The sequence below is a fragment of the Apus apus genome, chromosome 1 (genome assembly GCF_020740795.1).
Source record: "Apus apus isolate bApuApu2 chromosome 1, bApuApu2.pri.cur, whole genome shotgun sequence".
Lineage (NCBI taxonomy): Eukaryota > Metazoa > Chordata > Aves > Apodiformes > Apodidae > Apus > Apus apus.
The window spans coordinates 155,834,285-155,856,712 of record NC_067282.1 but is presented as its reverse complement, the minus strand read 5'-3'; the positions used below and the strand labels follow the sequence as shown (position 1 = coordinate 155,856,712).

Genomic DNA, 22,428 nt, shown 5'->3' with positions numbered 1-22,428 from the left:
CTAAATATAAAGGTAACTTGAATGTGACAAGATTATAAGGTTAATTTAACTCTGCATTGAAGATAATCCCAGCATTTCTTCCTGTACTTCTATGTACAAATGCTTTTAGACCTGGTGCTTAAATTTAGCAGTATGCAGTTTAAATCTTTTAAAGCAAAAAAATAACACATAAATAAATAAATGAAAATCTTTACTCTTGTGCAAAGTTTTCTCCTCAGTGCTAATGATTAAAACACCTATCGTTGATCAGTAAGACTCTGTCCCTGGAGGCAAAGAAGGAGTGAAAAAATGTCACTTAATGTCGCACATAATGAAGTTGTGTTTTGTATTAGGTCCCTTTCACTTAGTGCTGCAAACTTGGACACATGCTTTAAATTTATCTTTATTTCTATGGAACTGTTCTTAGCAGTACGGTGAAATGTGCTTATGTTAAAACATGGTATGGAGGATTTTCAAAAGAAATCATGTCCTGGATTGACCTGATTCCCCTCATTGTTCTTTTCTTCTGGCTGTAATATAGCTTATGGAGTGATAAAATGCATCACTGAAGGTAACAGTCTAGCTTGTTTCTCTCTGATACAATTGCTGATACACTTTCCTATGTCTGACTTAATTTCCATGTTTTCCACAATTTTCAAGGGTGCATCCTCCATTTTACAGAATGCAAACTGTTTAAGAATATATATATTCTGACTACTTTTAGCTAAATAAAAATAATATACTCTCTGGATACTTATACAGCTGGATCACTTGTGAGATTTAGAAGATCCCCAGGAATTTTTACAGGTATTTGGGAAGTTCTTAGTCAAGCAAGCTCCTTTAAATCCAATTATTTCTGCTTTGTTCTTTTCTGTTCTTTCCAGATATTTTCTTCTCTCAGGCCATTCCATGAGCGTCACATCCCTTGCTGCCAATACTGATTCTTATGTTCATGCCTGGGTTTCTTTGTTTTTCCTTTCCCAGCTCCAACATTAATAAGCCCCCTGGGTTTTCTTTGAAGATTTCACTGTAACTGAAAATAAACCTTTATGTATCTCTGATGTTGCTATTTGGATTAAAAACCCAAGTGACTGCATTTTAAAGACTGAACAAAGAGCTCTTGAAGATACATGGGAGATGGGTACTCAACACACACTGGAACTCAAACCAGGAGTAGAGAAAAAGTAAACAAATTTTAATATCTTTTTTTCTTCCTTCATTAACAAATTGCTCTGACCGTGTTGTAATGTTTGTTCCTCCCTGTGTTTACTGAATTATAAAGGAGTTCTGTATTTTTTTTTTTTCATTAGAGAGGTTATGTTTCTTTACCATTTTCCCCCAAACACTCTGGTTCCTGTATATATAAAAAAAGTTCTCCCATACTCTTGGGGAATATTTCTAAGATTTTGTTACCTCATTCTGTTTAAAACCCTTGGCTGAAGCTCTTGAGACATGTTGAAACAATCTGAGATCACTCAAAAGGAAATCTGAAATGTCATGGTACAAACTTGGCATTGCAATGTCAAAAAGTTTGCAAGCAACAATATCAGCCCAGTTCTGAGGCAACCCTGCTTTAACACAAGTGTTTGCCAAAATCGTGCTCCTTTGCGTTCCAGCAAAACCCCTTGAGAGAAAGGAGAGCAATGGTGGGACTCCCCTGGAAAAGGATGGGAAAAAAAAAAAGTCAGAGAAAATGGGTGGTGGATCTTACTGCTCCTGCTTGTGCTCTCCAGGGATAGGGAGTGTCTTTTTATTATATGGTTGTGCAGTGCTTAGCACAGAGAAGCTTCAAACCCTCCTAAGGGTTTTTTGGACATTTTGGAAATGCCAATAAAAATTATGCTATTTGACCAATGATTATTGTAGTGATTACAGAATTTGGTTTGTTCCCACAGCTTTTATTTTTATTCATGTTCCCCAGCTACATATTGGTGTGACTGCTGCTGTCCCTGTCATGCCAGGATTGGTCCTCATTGCATTCTGGACTGGTTTATTTTTGGATTCTGAGTATGACACCTCTATTCATGTGCAAATATCTGCATCTGAGCTGGGCACTTTAGGTTTTCTCTGTCCTGGACTGGTTGGAGAGCTGGGCAGAGAAGAACCAATTGAGGTTCAACAGGGGCCGGAGTAGGGTCCTACACCTGGGGAGGAAGAACACCATGCACCAATATAGGTTGGGGGTGGACCTGCTGGAAAGCAGTTCTGAGAAGAAGGACCTGGGAGTCCTGGTAGATAGTAAATAATACATGAGCCAGCAATGTACCCTTGCTGCCAAGAGGGACAATGGAATCCTGGGGTGCATGAAGAAGAGTGTGGTCAGTAGGTCAAAAGACGTCATTCTCACCTCCACTCTGCCCTGGTGAGACCACATCTGGAATACTGCATCTAGTTCTTGGCTCCCCAGATTAGGACAATGTAGAGTAGATCTGGTGATGCTTAATGAATGAGTCAAGAAGATCCAGAGTGGCTGGGTAAATCAGTAAAGAAGATCTATAACTCAGAAAACAAACACAGATCAATAATGTTCCTTCTTTGAAGATTAAAGCAAAGCCTCTTGACTCAGCGAAATAACAACAGCACAGATAAAGTAGCACTATAAAGGTGTTGAAATTACTGCACTAGCTTTAAGCTACTTGGCATGGATGCTGCTGCGGAAATTGGTGCAACAGCAAGAATTCAGCTTGATTTGCAAAACGCTGCTGAGAAACTATATAAAACCACAACCATTTCAGGCTTCAGCTGGTTAAAATACTTATAATCCAGAAAGTGGTATGCATGAAGCAGGTTCCTGGACTTTAGGTGGGTTCATGGACTTCCCTAGACTGCCTCCAATCTTGGGTGATTTCTTTTATCTTTTTCCAGTATGTTTCCAAAGATTTTCTAACGGAGTGTGAGTTCCTACCCGTCAAATTAAAGTGTAATGACAAGCATGTTCCTTGCCTTGGTTGTTTTTCCTGGACCCTTTAGAAATAGTTCATAGAGTCCCTGGGGACTGTAGACCACAGGCTGAAAATCACTTAATAATTATCTTTCCTGGTGCCTTCTAGATTCCTGGGGGACAGCATCTCTTTCAGAAGAAAGCCCAGGGTGATGCATCAATAAATGCTTATTTGAGACAAAAGGCATGATTTTTAGGTCAGGACAGTGGGGTATGCACAGCAAAAAGAACCTGAGGGAGAAAGAAAGGGCTAAGTGATATTTAGTGTATGATATGAAATATTTTCTTAATTTATTTTTGCATTTGAAACTTCTCTTTGGGAGGTGAGAGGTAAGTGAGTTCATAGGGTAGAAAACACCAGTTAGACTTACTCTGTGTGTTTTGGTTTCTTTTTCTTTTTTTTTTTTTTTTAATTATTTTGAACAGTCTGTGACTGCTTCTTTCTTCTTCAATTTTATTTTTAACTCTTGGCAAAGTCACAAGGTCTTAAAGATGCTTATTTATATAGATTTCAGAAAACAAAATAAATAAAAACAAGCTATTTGTATCTCTGTGCTTGTGTAATTCAAAGTCATAACTGTGACTTTCAGTGGTCTAAACAGGATCCAGCTGCTGTTTTTCTACAGCTGTGGAGCTCAGGTAATACTTGATAGTGCTAGAAGTACAATATGTTTTCCCAAAAGCTCCCTGTCTTTGCTTCCAGTTAGATAATGTTCTTATCTGTGAGGCAGCTACCAAAAGATGAAACTCATGTAATAAGACTGCTTTTCTCCAAGTAAGTCTGTACCAGCAGTTGGCATTTCCTAGAGTAGAAATCACTGCATCCATGTAGGGGGAATTTATCCTGAAATACATACACATCATTGTTGATGAGCAACCTGGCCCTCTCTGTGCTGCTTTGGGCCCCAGGTGAGGCCCTGCATGGTGGGGTGGGTCAAGGGAGGCAGCAGGGCTCCCTGCACTCTGCATTCAGATGTCAGGTATCATTAATCCCATGACTCCTGTCAGCTTCTGAACACTCTCTAGACGTTTTGATGGTTGAGGAACTTACCTGTATTCCAATGCCAGTAATGGGAAGCTGTGTTTGAGGATCATGGAATCACAGAATTGTTAGAGTTGGAAGGGACCTCCAGAGATCATCTAGTCCAACTCTCACTGAAGTAGGAATGTAGCGTGCTGCCATGTGCCATCTGTGGCTTTGCAAGCCAACCCTTGTGCTGCTGGGCAGTTCTTTTTTGTGCATTTTTGGATGGCAAAAACTACGCTGGCTCTCCTTTCCTCACTTTCAGTTGGACTTACAGGGCAGTGAGAAAGTGGATAAAGGCTGGGAGATGGCAAAGGGCAGCAAGATGGGACAGTGATGCTGTGTCAGGAGGGTCTTCTCTTGGCACAGCCTCACTCAGAATGATTTTGTATTAGGGCCTGAGAAACAAGCATGGGCTGGTAGGGCAGAGCTTGTAGGCTGTTTTTACAGCCTCTGAAAGAATGCCATTGTCATACAAGGGAGCTTTCTGGTATTTCTGGATCTAAAAGGTCCAATGAAAATTTAAGTGGGAAAACACACCAAAGTCACCCTTATTTCCTGTATTTGTAGCTCCAGTTCTCACAAGACACCACCAACGTTACTGTGTTACCATGCAATGCTGTGTCCTCAATAATGACATCGCCATAGGAAGGAAATTCCCCTTAAATTTGGCATGGTCGGAAGCCAAGCACCCAGCACTATGTGCAGAGGGACAACTTTGCCCGCCACCATCATCATCATAATCACAAAGGAGCTTAAAGGAGGCAGTTGCATAGAGGGGGTGGACTGTGAGACTTGGAGAGAGTGCCCGCTCATGTGTGCAGCCTCAACACCTCCAGCACTGGAACAAAAGCAATGCCAGATCAGTCACAGTCTGTGCTTCCTGGTACTGACAGCAAATCCAAAGGGTGGCCTTGCTTCTGAAGCTGGACTTTGCTTTGAGACAACAAGGATGTCCTGGCTACCTTCTCTTTAATTTAACTTTATTTGCCATAAATAAATTATTTGCATGTCTCTGTTTTGAACCCCACAGGAATCTGCAGTTCTCCCACTGGTTGTGCTATGTCAGGTGTGAACTCTACCTGCCAGACAGCCTTATCCCTTCTGAATGTTAAGTACTCTGTTTCTGTCCTGGTGTGTCTTGCCAGTGGTTCTAAGGCAGTAATTCTCCATCATACCCTTGCTCTGAGTAACCCACAAAATATAGTATTCTAGGTTAAGATATTAGTGAGTCTTCTCATTTGCCATAGCTGGGTAAAATGTTAAACCAACAAACTACCTTGTTTTCCCTAAAATGTTCTTCCTTCCTAGCTACCTAGGGGGGCAAACAACTCAGCATCTCTCATCATAGTAAAGCCTTCAGTCCCATTGTTTCAATGAGCTTAACTGTATTTTACTGCTGGGATCAGCTGCCGACCCTTGAAGGAGCCCAAGGTTGATACTGTGAATAGTGGTGCCTTGAAAACCAAATGTGGGAAAAGACTGGTTGCTGGAGGAAAACATAGTTCCTTGGAACAGGACACACAAAAGCAATTTCAGCTTCTCCTAAGGGTCCAAAAAACTCATCTTGCAACCATTTGCATTAAGTGATGGGGACTTAGGAGAGCACGGTCCATTTTCAGCATCAGAGGTTCTGACCCTGTGTAGGGGAAGACAGTAAAGTGTATTTTTTAATGTTGAAACTACTGGGAGAATGCAGTAATTGTGAAGATTATTTTATCTGCCCACAGGAACATTACTAACCTAATTTCCAGTAACTTCTAATCTCCACCATGTCCTATCTGAATTCTTGAAATCCTGCTCTTCAGGTAACACTGACTTTAAAGAGAAAACAACCTTCCATTATCACTTATTACAGTACATTGTGAGAAAGAGCTTTTGATATTTGTCAAGCAAAGATGTTCTCACCTGGAACCCCACATTTGCTGTTGATTACAACTGGCCAAATAGTGAATGACAACAGCATCCTTAGCTTTGGGGCAAAAGCTTTGCTTTTCTCAGTATAATACTACTGTTTCTTCCAAGGCAAGTACTGTGGAAACCTGCAGCTGACAGTGAGGTGTTTTTTCTGTATTTTGAGAGAAGCAAAAGGTGACACTTCTAGTTATTTCTCTATTAAGCAGTAATGGGTTTATTGTACAAAGTGTTTGCCTAAGGCTACCACGGATAGTAAAGGTTTCTATAGGTTCAGAAAGTGTCCAGAACAAGTAATGAAGCAAAAATGTCATGGTGCTATGAAACACAAAGACATCAACTCTGTCTCAGGATATCCTTGACTGCAAATCACTGGAAGGTACTAGATTACATTAGTGTTATATATTGCCACCTTCCTGTATTTTCTTTGTGTCCATTACTGGCCACAGAGTATTGGGTTTGACAGACCTTTTGGCTGATTTGGTAGAGACACTTCTACCTTCTTACGCTTTTTTTAATGTTTCTGATTTAAACTAAATATGCAGAAGGCAGCAGCGAAGTTCTATTTTCTCTGTTCCATAGCAACAGGCAAGAAATTTTGCAGTGCCTGTGCCAAACTCAGTGACATTGGTATAATGTAAGTGCTCATCTCCATTTTTTTCAAAGACTTACGTACGATTATAAAGGCTATCATATTTAAACACAGCTTTTGCTCATGGGCTCCCAACTGTGCACCAGTGGGTAAGGATGGATGACAGACTGTCAGAACCAGTTGAGATCATCCTCATGACATCCTGTATATCTCTGACTTGAAAACTTCTCCAGCAGTCCTGTGCAAGAGCTCTGAACTGCCTCAGCCACGGATGTTAGCCACAGCGTATCTATCCCCATCCTGTCACACAGTCTTGGTTTGAAAACCTACAGAGCACGGATTACATGGAAAGTTGTTTCTGAGGTTCATTATTTCCTTTGTCAGAAATGAACAATTTGGTTCATTCTGTGATTCTGTGGTTCTTCTCTGAATTTGTGAAACACGTGTTTCCAGCTGCCAGATCTGATTTTACTTCTGCTGCGTGGAATAAAGACTCATCTCCTATCAGAAATGCATTCCCATGAGGACATTGCTGGGTCTGATCAAATGGCCTTTTGACCATCTTTTTAGTAAACCGAAGAGGGGTTATGGATCCCTGGCATGAAGTAATGGGGCCATTTTGGGTTACTGAGTACTGCTCAGCAGCTGACCTGCAGTGACAGGCTGTGCTTGAGCTCTGAGCTTGCTGCAAGCAGGAAGGATAAATGCAAGCATAAGCCACCACGAACTGGATTTTATTTGGCAACTGGCGCAGACAAAGAGGTCATCTACACTAATCCAGTCAGTGAGGAATAACTTTTAAAGCTGTGGCAAACCCCTTGCTTTGGATGTATGTCTGAGCCCCAGGCTAATTTAGCATTCAGTGCCTCATCACAAAGCTGGAGGGGCCATGGAGGCGGATTTCCCTTCTCATCTTTAAATAGTGTCAAAGTGAAGACACATGAAGGGCAGTGAAAGGTTTGTGCACTGTTGTGTAGCCCCTGGCCACAATTTCAGCTTGAAAGCAAGCTGTAAGGTTCGTACTATTAGAACCACTTGGGACCTTTGTTTGGGGCTCAGAGAGAAATTCCAGGTGGTCCCAACAGTCTGACTTTTCTAAGTCCTCCAAAAGAGGTGATTTAAAATTTGCTCTGTAATTAAATTATTACAACTAGCAGCAATTTACTCCTGCTTGCAATTTAGTTCAAATTAAATTTATCTCTACCGTTTTTGTCTTCATGAACTTGGGAATCTTGTTTTTAATTGCCTAATTTAGATAGATAAAGAAATAAGGTTCTTCTGGGAGTAGGCACTCTAAGGCTCCAAACTTCTCATGTCGGGGTAAGGGTAGTGAGGGTAAGGAAATCTTCCTTCCTGCAGTTTATCAAGAGTATCTTGGGATCAGGGTAACTAAAACACTACTTGAAGTTCTTGTGAATGCAGATTTTATATGCACAGAAAAGCTATGTGTTAAAAGCTACGTGTTATAACCTTAGCACTTTTTCAGTCAGGTAGTTCACCAGTTTGCATCAGGTTGGGTTTTTTTTGGAGCCTGACCTGATCCAAAGCCTGTGGAAATCAATGGCAAAACTCCAAAGAGACTCAGGCTTTAAGTCAAGGAATTAAGCTGTCTGCGTTAGTGACATAGGATATTATTGCACTAAAGAGCTTATTAAGATTAAAAATGGGATTACGCATTACCATTAATGAATGCAAAGATCTTACATGGTTTGGGATAAATCTGCAAATGCTAATTCTGGTTTTCAGGAAAACGGATTCAGACTGGATTCAAGAAAAAAATAACATATCATAGCATTGCAGATGATGAGGTGCATCTCGTATGTTCCAAAGCGGAGAAAACTGGTACAAAAGGTACGATGTGGAACTAAAATCTCTGTGTTTGCTTGTTTTTTTCTTTTCTAAGAAGCAGTTCTTGTTGATCAGTGAAATTAAAATGTCTCATGTATTTCCATGCTATTTCTTTTGAGCCTTAGATTATGTATTTTTTTAAATTTTAATATTTATTTTTCCAAATGAGCTTTTGGTTGCAAAAAACGATTTAGCAAAAAAATATCTTAGCCCCTAAAGAATCAACAAAGGATCCCTGGTGCTGCAAGGAAGAGCAGAAGGAAAGAGGGGCAGGGAGAGTGATGGAGAGGAGGAGCAGACAACGTAGTTCCAGGGACCACGATGGGGGTATGCTGATGATGTGTGGGGATCTGGTTCCCCACATCTCAGCTCCATGAAGGGTTGCTGAGGACTTACTGCATAGCCATCCACACCAGCTTTTGTAGCACATAGCAAATGGGAGGCTGCTGCTGCTGACACTGCTCTGTGATGGTGCAGCAGTCCTGCAGCAGCAGCAGGTCACTTGGGCTGTCTGGTGCTTGCTGAGGTCAAAGGGCAGGTACAGCCACCTTTCCCAAAGGGCTTGCTGGGTGCTAACAGAGGTGTGGGTATGAGCCACTGTTTTTTTTTTGGTTCCCACAGAAACAATAAGTCCTGAATGGTAACAGGGAGAAAGGGGTGAAAGCTCACCTCAGATGTTTGGTTTTATTTTCCCCATAATATTGATGTGTTTTTACTTCTTCACTGGTCTGTTTGTGCCTTGTTATCAGAAGCTTTTAGATGGCTGCTAAACAGAGTTACCTGTGTATTTAGCTTTGATATTGTAATGACTGAGCATAAATTTCATATGAAAAACAGACTTACTTTCTATACGTCATTACTGTCCAGCTTGAGAGAAGGCAGTGATGGCGATGGCCCAGTGTGACTGCTCTGCCTCCTGCAGGAAACAGGCCTGATCCATACCAGATGTTCTCTGCAGGGGATTCTTGGATGCTTTCTACAGTCCAGTCACAAATGTCCTAAGCAACAGAGCCTTCCCACTTCCCATGGGACGAGAGGCCAGCTTTCCCAAGGAAGGCATTTGTTAACACTTCTTGATAACAGCTACTTTAAACTGTGATGGCTTGTTATGTTCAGATAGATTTTCCTTGTTTCGTCCTAGCTAGTATTTGTCCTCCTTTGTTATCTATACCCTTTAGCTACCTCCAGCTGGGAATCACTACACCTGGCTATTTCAGGGCACTGCGCGTGCTGGAGCAAATTCCCTGCTGCTTGTGGAGTCCTTACTCCTCCTTTCTTCATTTTTTAAATCTGTGCTTCTTTCCTCTCCCTCCCCCTCTTATGTTAGCTTAAAGTGCGTAACAAGTTTATTAGCCTCTCTCCTTAAAATGCCTAGAAGTGAATGCAGCTTTCTGACTGGGGATTCAACAGTGTTAAGTTCCTCTGAGGTTTCTCATAATGTTGCTCCTTGTGGTACTACTTCTGTGTAGGCAGCTTTACCCCAAAATTGCATCATTTGTTGAACATATTTCATTCCAGTTTCCCTGCTGACTTGCTTTCTCCTTGCTCTTGTCTAGGACTGGTGCTTACCAGATCTTCTCCTAGCCTAAGGTTTGTCTTTGAAAGGACTGTTCCCTGATGTCTCCATCTGCATTTTCCTCATACCAACTCTCTATATGTAATCTGGTCATGTACTGACATTTTCAAGACTGTGCTGCATCTCCATCTCCTCTTTGTTATTGAAGTTCTGTATCTGGTGACTGGAGTAGCACACTGGCTTGGAGATCAGGAACATTACTAATTCATTAGTTCCTGTACTAACAAGTGCCTAGCATGGAGAGACCTTGATGCCAGCAAGGGTTTCTGGTAACACTGCAGTTGCTGAAGCCAGATCTAACACTGCTTGTTTTTTCCATGTGGTTGGCCTGCTGTTATTTTTCTTCCTTTACTTTCAGACCTGCAGCCAGCTCCCCTGGTGGAGACAGATGCAAGCAGCCTGGATGATAAGGTGGCTGACTAGTGGACAGGTTTGAGCTGATTTGTTGAGATGAGCAAATGAGCTTACTTTCTCCTTGTGCGTAAAGAGACCAATGTGGAGTTTTGATGAAGCAATGTGAGTTTATGCCTCAGGTCACTTGTGGAGCAGAAGCCTCTGTATGGCTGAGGATGAAGTCCTGTTTTCCATCTGGTCTGCAGGGCAGAGATCTGTGTACTGCTTTGGTCGGCACCTCAGTGCAGGGGCTTTACCACGTTGCTGTTCAATGCTCTCCATGTTCTGGAAGGAATCTTTCCTTCCTGTGCACCTTTCCTGCTCATGGTACCAAAAGTCTTCTCTACCCCCAGCGTCCCCCTGACTAACGTACTGCCCTTGACAGGGTAATGTAGTTCACCTCTTTGTGCTGTATACCTGGTCTGCCCAGTCACAGGGGTAACCTGGCGTATGTTGCGTATGTGCTGGTGATTGCCTTGCTCAGCCACTTCATTTACAGCCTCAGGAATGTGAGAGGCCCTCAGAAAAAATGCCAGAGACAAGAAAATGTTTGAAAATGTTTGAAAGCAATGAGACTTCAGAGTGAAAGTATCCATTTCACTCAGTGGGATCAGTATGGGCCAAAAATCCCACCACAGTTATGCTAAACTTCAAGAAAGGGAACCACATAAAAAATGAGATCACTTGTTAAAGATAAGCTAAAAGTTGCATGTGATAGGATTAAATCCTTATGTGGTCCCAGCAAAGGGGCTTTAGCCATCCCATTCCCTGTGGGTGGATTGCAGTCAGTGTGGGGAAGCTTGGGAGCCATAAGCACTCCTTGCCTTGGGCAGTCAGGACAGCCTCTGGAGGTGCAGGTGCCCAGCCCCAGGGTACTAAGCTGAGCCCAGCTTTAACAACCTTGGCGACCCTATAGGGACTGGGAGTAAGAATTCTAAGTTAAGCAGCGCAGTATGAGGAAATTCCAGAGTTGAGCACACTCACAAGCACATGTTACTATTTTTAAATTTAATTGCATGATATTCTGTTCTTTTTTTTTGTTTGTTTTTAGTCTTTCTAGATTTGCAACACAGTGGTGTGGTGATGCTGCTGGCTGGAATAACCTGCCCACTCTGAGTGGTGCTCAGCAAATCATTCCTTTGAGGCATCACATAAGTGCTTTCAAAATACATACTTATTGTTCTTTGGATCTTTAAGCTGAGGCTCTGGACCTTGCTGTCTGAGTGAGATCAGACTCAGAGAGGGTGAGATTCACTAATGAGTACTCATAGTTGCAACCACAACCAATGACAGCTGTGTTTTAAACACCAAGACATGATTTTAAGTACTCTGAAAAATCAGGTGCTGGAGATCTAAAGGTGATGGATACTCTTGAAATTATTTTTTCTAACTCTCAAGGTTCCATATATAAAATAGAAAAATGGTGCACAAAACACACATATTGTCAGAGCACATTTTTAGACTCTACCACATTGATCGGTACCACAGCAGAAAGTGGTTGTGGCTTGGTACTGAGTAAGGCTCTAATTTGCAAACAGTTGGAGGATGGGATATTGCACTGAGCATCTTCAGATCTTCTGAAGAATCCAATTTACACTGGAAAATTTTTATTTATTTTTTTTTAAATTGAGATTCCTGGGGTGATTTAGATATATTGAGGGAGGAAAAGCTTCTCACTTTTTCTAAGGCTCATTCTTTTTTTTCTTGCAGAGAGTTAGATTTATTTAACTTTCTCATTCAAGTCATAAACTGGTGAGTGATGATGTGACTCATCTTTGAGGGCACTCTTGAAATAATACAGAATTTTCCAGATGTCAGCTAAACTCACCTTTAAAGTTGGTGCTATTTAACAGCAGTAACCATGTGAAAGGGTATTTCTTTGGCTTTCAAAGTGCTGTTGGGAAAGGATTTATAAAAAATCTGCTCCCCCTCCCCCAAATGACAGCTGGCTAACTCATATTTGTATCTCACCAGATAGAGAGCATTCAAAGACAGAAGACTTTTAATTAGACACCCAGTGATGAGTTGCAAGAAAAATATCTCCAAAAATGAAACAAAAGAAAACACTTTCTAATGCTGAGACCTGGCTGCATACACCAGGAGGCAGTTGAACCCAACCAACTTGAAACCCTTATGAATGTTTAGAAAGTTCAGCAACAACAAGAAGCAAAAGGAGATGAGTGTTTGCAGCTTTGTCTTGCAGTCATAGCAATGAGAAGGAACTAAGTGGCGTTCATGTCTCAGTCATTTTTTGCTATCGGGTATAAACATGCTGAAACTCTGTTGTGTAAAAATCCCAAACGACTTAACTGGCCAAAAGATTTCTGCCCTGAGGAAATCATGTGCACCATGCCTGGGAGAACTCACCAGTCATCACTCAGGGAAAAACTGCTTCTCAGATGATATCACAGTCAGTCTTTATTGCCTATTGTTTGGAGATAGCTGGTTTTCTCTCATGAGGAGCGGGGAGCAGCTTTCAGAGCTTTCCTCAGGAAAGGATTTTAGAATGAAAGCTAAAATCACCTCTGGATATATTTTGTAAGTAAGTCAGACTACATTCTTAGGATTTTAAAAATATTTTAAATTCATTTTTATTGCTTTTGACTTGTTTTTATAGTAAAAGAACAAAGAAAAACAGATTACAGTGTATATAGACCGAGGCCCTTCAACAAGCTACTTTAACACATTTGCTTTCTTGCACCATAGCCATCTCTCACTGTTCTAAAAATGGAGGTTTCAAGGGTTATAGCCTATTGGAAAAAACCCAGAAGCTCAGATAAATCAGCTGTGAGGACATTTTAAGACTATCTTTCTGAGTCTCAAAATTCCTTGCAAGTAAAGGAATGAATGTAATACCTATTAATTATTTTTAACATCCCTATAAACTATTTTTAAAATAACTAACAAGCTGTGTTGACTCAAAACATCTTCTGACACAGCTCATCATCCAGACATGGGAGCTGGAGTATGTGTACATTCCTGTTGGACTCACCTAAGAAGGAGAATGGAATAGTTCTCTGATGGAAGCTTGGGTTATGGCAATCAGATATGGAATTATACCAGAACCCTCCCATTTGCTGAAATGCTTCAGTCCCTGGACTAAGGAGAACTTTGATTTTACTCCAGTATTTTCTAACAGAGGATCTCACTGTCTTAGGACTGCTTTCCCAAGGCCTGGGATGAGAAGGGAGCAAAAGGACTAATGCAAAGATTCTCCTCTTGTTCTCCTGCTTAATAAAGGAGAATCTCAATCATAATAGAGGCAGCCAGCTTGCAGAATCCAAACTGGATCCAAGGGGTCTTTTCCCAGAGAGAAGAGGACAGACTGAGAAGGTGGAATAGGAATCATGTGCTACAAGATGGTGTAACATGAGGTAAACACAAGAGCATTGACACAGGAACACTCAGAGTTAACCACAGAAGGAGAGAGCTTGAAAATAAAGTGAAATCAATCATCTACCATAAAATCATTTACATAAAGGATACTTTAGGGAAAGAAGAAAAGCCTGAAAAGGTGAGAAAGGTGGAAGAAGCTGGGAGCAAGTGGAAAGCACAGACTGCCTCTGCCCAAGGAAGTCGCTGTGTGCTGCAATTAGCTAAGTGGTACATGACTCCTGCACTGTGATTGTGCTGCGGTTCTGAACTGCTCGTTGCTTTACTGCTGTTTCTGTTGGCAAGAGTGCTGAATAATAAAAGCTGTACTCTGGACTGCCAACAGGAATTTCCTTTAGTTTTTGGTGCTGAAGCTGTATTTTAAATGAAAACTGCTTGCTTTTATTTCTGGAATAACAGTAGCAGATAACTATAGCACAGCCATGGATTTATAGCAATCATTTATTTGTGGGGGATTGATCTTTTAGGTAGGATTTGCTCTCCTCTCCACGACCACTCCTTGCTCCCATGATGATGTTCAGCATAGGAAAAATGAGCTGGGGGGAGGCAGTTCTTATGCAGTGGTGCTTGTCAAGCTGGAGGCAATGATAAAAAATGCCATCTCCTCTTATGAATATTATGTAGCTACAACAAAGCTTGCTCCTTGCCTCCAAAGGAAACAAAATCCCTTCCTTAATGCCAAGGCAGCAGGGAATCTTGGTGTCTTCCCCAAGCATTGAAGCGATTGTGAGTACCTCCCCACTCACCAGCACTCAGGCTGCTAGTGACCAGGAGACACAAATCGATAGGGTTAAATGTATTCACTCTGTGCTTACCTGCATATACACATCCTAACCTCCCCCTGCCTCCCCACCTGCTCTGCTGTTATCTCTCCCTGGGGAATCACCACTCCCTGCTTTGTCCAGGCAAACTCCAGAGCTTGAAGTTGCCAGAGGGTGAAGAAAGAAAAACCTTCTTGCTGATGGGAGGGGGCTGTTAAGGGAGTCTTGCCCCATGCTAAATACAGGGAAGAGGGAGCAACTAATGCAATACCATCTTCTGCTAGATGGGGTGAGACTACTGGCATTGTCTGATGACAGACTGTAATGATTCTCTGTCTTTTTAACCAGCAAGCAAACATGTAATGGGGAGTAAATGGCTCATGTAAATATGTATGGGTCTGAGGACAGTACAGGTGTGACACAGGGGACTTCCATGGGGGAGAGGAAACACAATGTGGAGTGCTACTTCTTTAGAATTGCAACCACTCAGGAGAACAAAAGGAATGAATAGTAGGATTAATTAACTTAGTTATTGATCTCAGACATGCACATTTTCATTCAACATTAGTAAAACAGCCAGAGTCTCATGGCTCATAGCTGGTGGGCAATAAAGCAGAGACAGCATCTGCAAGCCTTTTTTCCCCTCTTGCTGATGAAGTAAATCTTAGCAGCAGATTTCTTATGGTGAACTCATGGGAAAGGGTCTCCTTCTACATAAAAATAGACTAGTATCCAGACTAGTGACTCACATCCTGTCCTCTACAGGTAGACTGTCAGCAACTAACTGGTGGCCTGGATAACATGGGGACATACCTACAGAAACCTTATATAGAGAGCTGTCAAGGAAGGAAGGAAGAAAAAAGAATGGGGACGATATAATCAGGTCTGGACAGACATGCACAACCATGTACATAGTACCTCAGCTAACCAAGGGAAAGGTTAACCAGAGAAGTTCAAATACATCCTCCCCTTATCTCCATAAACATAAAGATCTATGTCAGTGAGAGAAAACAGGATATGGTACAGGGAGGCATTAAGACATTTTTAAGTAGTTTCATCACATCTGTTCAGGGTCCTGAGTAACTTCTTTGCCAAATTAGTCTGCAAAGGACTTTCTCATAACTAGCTCTTACAAAACCACTCCGCCCAAGAGGAGATGGATCTAAGGGCCAAAAATAAGTGTCAAAGGTGATGAAGACCATGCTGGGATCTGTGGAGTCACCAGGTGACACCCACAGAGATGCTGGCACCTTAGATGATCCCAAACTGGGCCAGCTCGTGCAGTTCCAGATGGCTGAAAGCTTCCCATGGGCAGATCACTGTGATATCTGCAAAAGAGAGAGAATGAGAAATGGGTTCTGGTCACTACACTTCTTGGATTTCTTTTGTATTAATAGGAAGGCTGATTTACTCAGGAAACATTTGCCATGGGAAGAGCAAGAATGAGACTCCACTTGAAGGTTATATGGGCAGATGAGCTTTTCAAATCTGGGACTACCTACCAGTCTTAACCAGATCGGTGTATTTTCTCCTGCGTCATCTGTCTCTGCAAGCAGAAGCAAACCACCATTTCCTATAGACTGTGTAGATTGTTGTGAACACTGATTCTGGTTATATAGTTTCTCCTCTTTTTTTTTATGTACTGCCTGTAGGCAAATTGTGATTTCCTTGAAGACATGTACAATCTTAAATCATATGCTGAATAATTTGGTCTACAACATTCACAATCTGTAACTCATCTATACGTGCAGTTGTTACTGATACCTAAGAAGTTCCGACTGTTTACAGCTCATCCAGTGCATGTTTCTCAATCCCAGATGGGTTCATACAATTCCTAAAATCAGGATTCTGGTGATAATGTAAGTACTTAACCAGCTGGGATTTAGTGTCTGTGAATTTTGGTATTAATAGCTTAGCATTTGGCATTTCTTTGAGAAATTCATTCTGCTGAAATTCTTAACCAGAGTATTAGCAGAAAACAAAGACAAACAAGCACATTTGCAGCCAAATGAAAGTATTCAGAAATTGAAGCATGCTTAAATAGTCTTTCTGCCTTGTAACATATGTTAGCATTAGCATGATCATAGCAGCTTGCAGAGGGTGTACTAGACTTCTCTGGCGACCCTGAGAGCTGCAGAGAGGCTGGACAGACAGAGAGACCACCCCAGACAGTCCTGTCCCATGCTGAAGCATTTGGGTTAAAGCAGGGCATAGCAACAACATCCTGCAGCTCTTACCTGTGCCCAGTCCCTCCATGCCTGGAATGTCATCTCCAAATCTAGGAGAGAAAAGAACAGGGGAGGGGTGAGTTTGGGCCAGCATCAGCTACAAAGGGCAGCTGCCCTGCACCTCCAGCCAGGGAAAGAGCAGTGTGTGCGGGCAGCAAACAAGAGGGAGCAGTCCAGGTGGGAGAGCTGACAGCACCGAGGGGCAGGGGGAAGCCCCCTAGCCCAAGGGAAGGTGGAACTGCAGGAGCCCAGCTTAGCAGTGGGGAGCCACGCAACTACCATGGCTTATTTTCTTTCCAAAATTACCTTACCCTTTTACTCCTTTTTTAGGAGGCTTGCTCTTGAACTGCCTTGTCTGCCTCTGCTTGAACTTGGGAGGCCCCTTGCGTGGTGTAGTGGGACCAGCTGGAACATCTGTAGCATTGAGTTTGGCAGCTGGGGTCTCACTCATGGCTGGGCTGCTGTGTGTGGCAGGTGCACGACTCTCTCAGATCCCTTTGTCTGCAAAATAACAGCAAGGACTGTTAAGGAGTCACAGAATCACAGAATTTTTTGAGTTGGAAGGGACCTTAAAGATTATCAAGTTCCAACGCCCCTGCACAGGCTGGGACACCTCCCACTAGATCAGGTTGCTCGGAGCTCCATCCAACCTGCCCTTGAACACCTCCAGGGATGGAGCCCCCACAACATCTCTGGGCAGCCTGTTCCAGTGTCTCACTACCCTTACACTGAAGAAGTTATGCCTGATCTCTAACCTAAATCTCTCTTCTTTCAGATTAAAACCATTACCCCTTGTTCTCTCACTGCAAGCTGCTGTAAAAAGCCCCTCCCCAGCTTTCCTGTAACCCCTTCAGGTACTGGAAGGCCACTATGAGGTCACCCTGGAGCCTTCTCTTTTTCAGACTGAACAACCCCAACTCCCTCAGCCTGTCCTCATAGGAGAGGTGCTCCAGCCCTCGGATTCATGGCCCTTCTCTGGACACATTCCAACAGGTCCACATCTTTCTTGTGCCGGAGGCACCAGAGCTGGATGCAGTATTCTAGGGCAGGGCAGACTAGAGGGGCAGAATCACCTCTCTTAATCTGCTGGCCACACATCCAGCCCAGGATGGAGTAGGCCTCTGGGCTGCAGAGTGACACAACACTCTGCTTATCATTTCTAGGTATCAGTAGTCAGGTGACAGAATTACGGAAAGGATAATTGTGACAGGATTAAAGATAAAGGTATTAAGCACAAAGAAAGATCATAATGCATACAAAGTAAGCGAGATAGATAGCACTGCCTTTCACTCCACATGCTTGACCTCAGGTGCCAAACTAAGAACACTTGAGCTAAGGACTGGTTCTCCTAGGAGCCACAAAGATATACTTAGGACTTAGAGAAATATCCTGTCCTTGGGAATCATGATATACATCACCTGTTCATATAGTTGTGCCTAAGCAGTGCCTTTTGAACACTGATGGAACTGAGATGCTGAGATAAATCGGCCCTTAGTCTGGGTGCAGCTGCAATAGGGCCTCATGTTCGTAAGTACCAACCTTAAGGGAAATAGCACAAGAGCTTTAAGTAAAGGATTACACAGAAGACAAAGGCAAAGCACTGGAGACTCTTTTAGACTGAAATTAATTTATCAGGATTTAAGAGAGCAAAGCCTGTAATGTTCCCCAGGATATGTCCATTTTGGTATTTTTGAGCATTGTACTACATGCACTCATCTCCTCTGCACCACACTGCACATGAGCCAAGCTCCACTTCACAGGAGCTAAATGGTTACCAGGGAGAAATTATTGTGTGGGACACTTCTCTCCTGCCTTGGAGGGCAGAATTTTTGCACTCAGAGCCCTTTGCTTCCTTCCCAGAGAGAACAGCGGTGACTCTCAGCAGTGCTCAAGGGGGAGATTCCAGCTCTTCGTCAAATTTTGTGCTAATTAGTATGCTAGAATAGTGTGACCAACTGCATTTATAGAACATAAATAATTGCCAACTTTTTCTCCCCTCCTTGAAGTCACATTCTTCCCCATGAACTTTACATAAGCCCTGTCTCCAGGTGTTCATCCCAGTGCAGCCAGGCTGATAAGATCGCTGATGGAATTAACTTCAGGATTTGGTATTAAAGCCTAATCCCTAATCCCATTATGTCACCGTAGTGCTCTGGCCTAATTCCCAATATCTCTTGCAGTAACAGTCTGGACATTTAATCTCAACTATAAATGCTATCAAAGACTCTTATTTTTTTTTCTTCTTAGTCTGAAGGCAGTTCATGTCTTTGACAGTCCTGAAATAGCCAGAGTGCCGGAAAACAAAGCCTGAGATGCAAGGAGAAAGACCATACAAGCAATCCTGTGTCACTTCCACATCAGTGCAAGGAGAAGAGCCATGTTTCCTTATCTGTGGCAGACTGGGAATACTTCACCCCTGACATCTTTCCATCTGTGCTAGCAGTAGGATGGATCCTAATGATAGCATCTAGAGGCATGCTAGATCTTCTGTCGCTTGTGCTTGGGTTGTGTCAGCTGTAATATCCTGAGCAGGAGACTGGACAGGCTCCAGCAGCTCCAAATGGAGCAGCAGATGGTTGTGTCTGCAGCTGAAGTACGCACAGATGCTATTCCCCCGCCTGTAACACAACGCTTCCTAAGCACACGCTGTGCCCACAAACACAGGGATCAGCTCAAATTGTAGAAGTTCCTTATTTGGCTGCCATCTCTGCAGCACCTGAACAATTGCTCAGTATTTACAGCCTTATCCTCACAGCATGGTGGCAGAACAGCAGGACAGGCAAACACTGTCACTTTCATCTTTTACAGAATGGGAATGGAGGTCTAGTGATCAGTATGACCTGGACTGCACAGCTGGGAGGAGTGACAAAACCTTTTGACTCAAAGTTTTTTAGGGACAAACTGAGAGGTGGAGGCAGTTTGTCTCCAAACCCAAGAGACAATTTGGTGCCTCACTGTCACTTGGGACCAGAGAGGAATTCCGATGGTACTGCCCTACAACAAAATGCTTTGCATTGGAAAACTGCTCCAGGGCATGTCTGCTAATGCCCCAAAGCATAGTATTATGCCTCTGCTTCAGGTGCAGTTCTCATCAGTAGGATATCTGGCAGTGACAGATACCCCTCCTGAGCTACAAGAGACACACATCCACTTCAAAACACCATGTTCATCTGGCATGCCAAGATTCTTCGCACCCCTCTGAAGAGCTACTCCCAAAAGTACAACAGAAGAAACAAACTGGCTAACAGATTTCCAACCCTTTTGACTGGCATCCAAAACTTTCAGGATGCATTTGAGCTCTGTCTCCAAATAAGTTCCTGCCTTGCTTGACCAACCTCTGCTGTCTGCAGCATGGTACCTTAACCATAAAGACATACTTGAGGGTCAACTCCTCTTAGTTCCTTGCCCCTGGCCTTCACTTTATAATAGAGAAAAAGCTAATGGGAAGATTCAGTTCTTAAAGTTGCCTTTTCCCTCAGTCAGAAGTAGTTGTCTCCACCTACCAGCTATTTGATAACCCAGGATTTGGTAGGAAAAAGGTTCTGCATAAATTCAAGGAAGAATATTCAATGAAACTAAAAGGCACAATTCTGATTTATTCCTTACCAACCTCCCTCTACCTATTCTCTCCATGCATCACCAAATGAAAAGGTACCTCAATGCCACATGATAGCCTCCCATCTTGCAGCAGGAATAAATCTCCATTCATGCCGGAGAGGGCCCTGCCCCACAACATAGGAGCTGCCCCAGTTCCCACACCCTAGGAACCAGCTGCCCTTGCACACAGCCAGACACGAGTGGGCAGGCACTCCGGCATCTCAGATGCAAAGGAAAATAACACTGCAGCTTCCCGGGGAAATTTCCCAGCCTTTCACTTCTCCGTACCTGGGTACTTGGGTAGTCCTTGGTACCGCACCAAACAGATGGCTCAGAAAATGGTTATTGAGACTGAGTCTCCTTTAGATCTCTGTGCTATGCTGCCTCCCACAGTGCTTCCTGGGATGCCAGAGCTCTTCTGCTGCTGCTGGCACTGGGATGCAGCTCCTGGGTGAGACCTGATGGCTGTGGATCCAAAGGCTGTTGAGGAACAAGATATTCTTCCATGCACTTCCTCTTCCCCCTCCTCCGATAAGGTGTTACCTAATTGCCCATGACAACACTTCTGCTCAGTCCAGGCTTTAATCCTTTGGGTAAGAGCTTTGCTTGCATGCAAATGCTAATTATACCTAATACGTGGTAATGGGCTTACCTTGTTTGCATCAGACATCCCACCTCTGGGTTGCTGGCCAGGTTCATAATCCTTCTTTTGGTTTTCTTTGAACTTAAAGAGGCAAACTTACAAAGGCTTGAATACTACTGACAAATGCTGACTCTTCAGTCTGCCCCATCCTTAATCTGTCTATGGAAAATTTCCCTGACAGATAATGCAGATGCCTCACTTGACCTTCTTCAAATACATTAAGTGTAGGATCTCATCCTGCCCTGTCTGAAACCTTTAAAAATGCAGTCTTGTCCATGCAGGCTTATCTCCATGATGCCTCAGGGGTGTCAGACAGAGAATCCCCATGGAGTGGGGCTCTCCATGCAGTGAAATGCTAGAAGACAGTATCTAGGAGGAAATACCCTCATTTTTACATTCCTTTCGATGGAGTTCTTGCATTCACAGCTCTTGACCTCATGAGAGTCACTAGCATCATCCATGCAGCCAGACTTTTGTGGCAGAATATTGTATCCAGTTCAAGACGCCTGTGAGGAGCAGTCTCACAGCTTCAGTCTCAGTTGCTTGAGCTGGCTGATGATAGTGGTGGAAAAAGACTGTGTAGGTTCAGCCCTTTCAGATTCTGTGTTTTACACATGACCTCAGACCCTTTGTTCTAGCAGCAGTTTTAAGACCAAGAACAAAAGAAAGAGGATGCTGTCTAAAAGACAGAAATTAATTTCAAGTAGAACTATATTCCCACAACTGCTTCATGGATGGGGATCATCAGAAAGACTATCCCAGATAAAAGAAGGGATTCAGTAACGCTGGAGTTCAAGCATCAATCACACAGTATAAACTCCCCACCAATGTGTCCTGCACTGTGGCTGGGCACCAGGGTAGGAAATACCAGCCACCTATCCTGACTGCTCCTCAGGAGCCCCTTGGCACTGCTCACACACAGGCTGAGCCGCTGAGGACACAAGCCAAGAGGTTGCCAGGGGCCCCCAACCCAAGGGGTACCTGGCATGAGAAAACCAATGGCCCTGAGGAGGGCAGAGCTTCTTTCCCAGCCAGGGAGCTTTGAGATAAATCACTGCGCAGCACTTGTCCTAATGTTGGAGGTAACAGAAAATGGTCAACCAAGAACCACAACTCCCTCTGTTAGCTACTGGGTCTGTTCATGCTCTCTAAGCACAAACATCTGAATTTTTCCTCCACAGGGTTTTACTAGGACTTTTTTCTCCCCTGTGTTTTGCAGCCAGTTCCTATTTCATCCCCCTGCCACCCTCCTTACTGCTTTGAGCTCCTGGGAAATACTTACAGTGTCAAGAGCTCCTCTTGCAAGTCATTCAACTCCTGTCCTCCAGTCTGTGCAGAAGGGGTCCCGAGGTGTCCTTTCTCCTCCAGATATACCCTACCACCAGGTGACATCGGGACACCAGTTGTGGGCGGGCCCTCACACGGGGAGGGGAGGGAGGGGATATGTGGGGAGTGCTGTAAGCCCGGGTGCCATGCTCCAGTGAGTTCTGGGGCGGGGGGGCAGAAGAGCCTCCACATGCTCCTGAGCGTGCAACAGTC

General features: G+C 43.3%; 1 protein-coding gene across 2 annotated transcripts; it reads right to left on the bottom strand.

Annotated features, from left to right (window-relative positions):
• Positions 1-12,815: 12,815 nt before the first annotated feature.
• Positions 12,816-22,218, bottom strand: PDE6H (phosphodiesterase 6H). 2 transcript variants are annotated; one of them, XM_051625144.1, is made up of 5 exons: positions 22,172-22,218; positions 20,535-20,726; positions 16,961-17,150; positions 16,659-16,699; positions 12,816-15,749 (listed from the first exon to the last, which is right to left on the bottom strand). In XM_051625144.1, the coding sequence occupies exons 3-5, from the start codon at positions 17,098-17,100 to the stop codon at positions 15,673-15,675; spliced, it is 258 nt and encodes an 85-aa protein (XP_051481104.1). In that variant the 5' UTR covers positions 17,101-17,150; positions 20,535-20,726; positions 22,172-22,218; the 3' UTR covers positions 12,816-15,672. The 2 variants fall into 2 exon arrangements, with proteins under 2 accessions (XP_051481104.1, XP_051481097.1); XM_051625137.1 differs by lacking the exon at positions 20,535-20,726.
• Between the last annotated feature and the right edge of the window lie 210 nt (positions 22,219-22,428).

What these genes read in the sequence shown, in the direction of transcription:
- PDE6H (XM_051625144.1), bottom strand. Translation starts at nt 17,100, where the DNA reads ATGAGTGAGACCCCAGCTGCCAAACTCAATGCTACAGATGTTCCAGCT. An exon ending in CCTAAAAAAGGAGTAAAAGG is followed by an intron (nt 16,700 to 16,960) that starts GTAAGGTAATTT and finishes TTTCTCTCCTAG; the next exon opens with ATTTGGAGATGACATTCCAG. An exon ending in CATGGAGGGACTGGGCACAG is followed by an intron (nt 15,750 to 16,658) that starts GTAAGAGCTGCA and finishes TCTCTTTTGCAG; the next exon opens with ATATCACAGTGATCTGCCCA.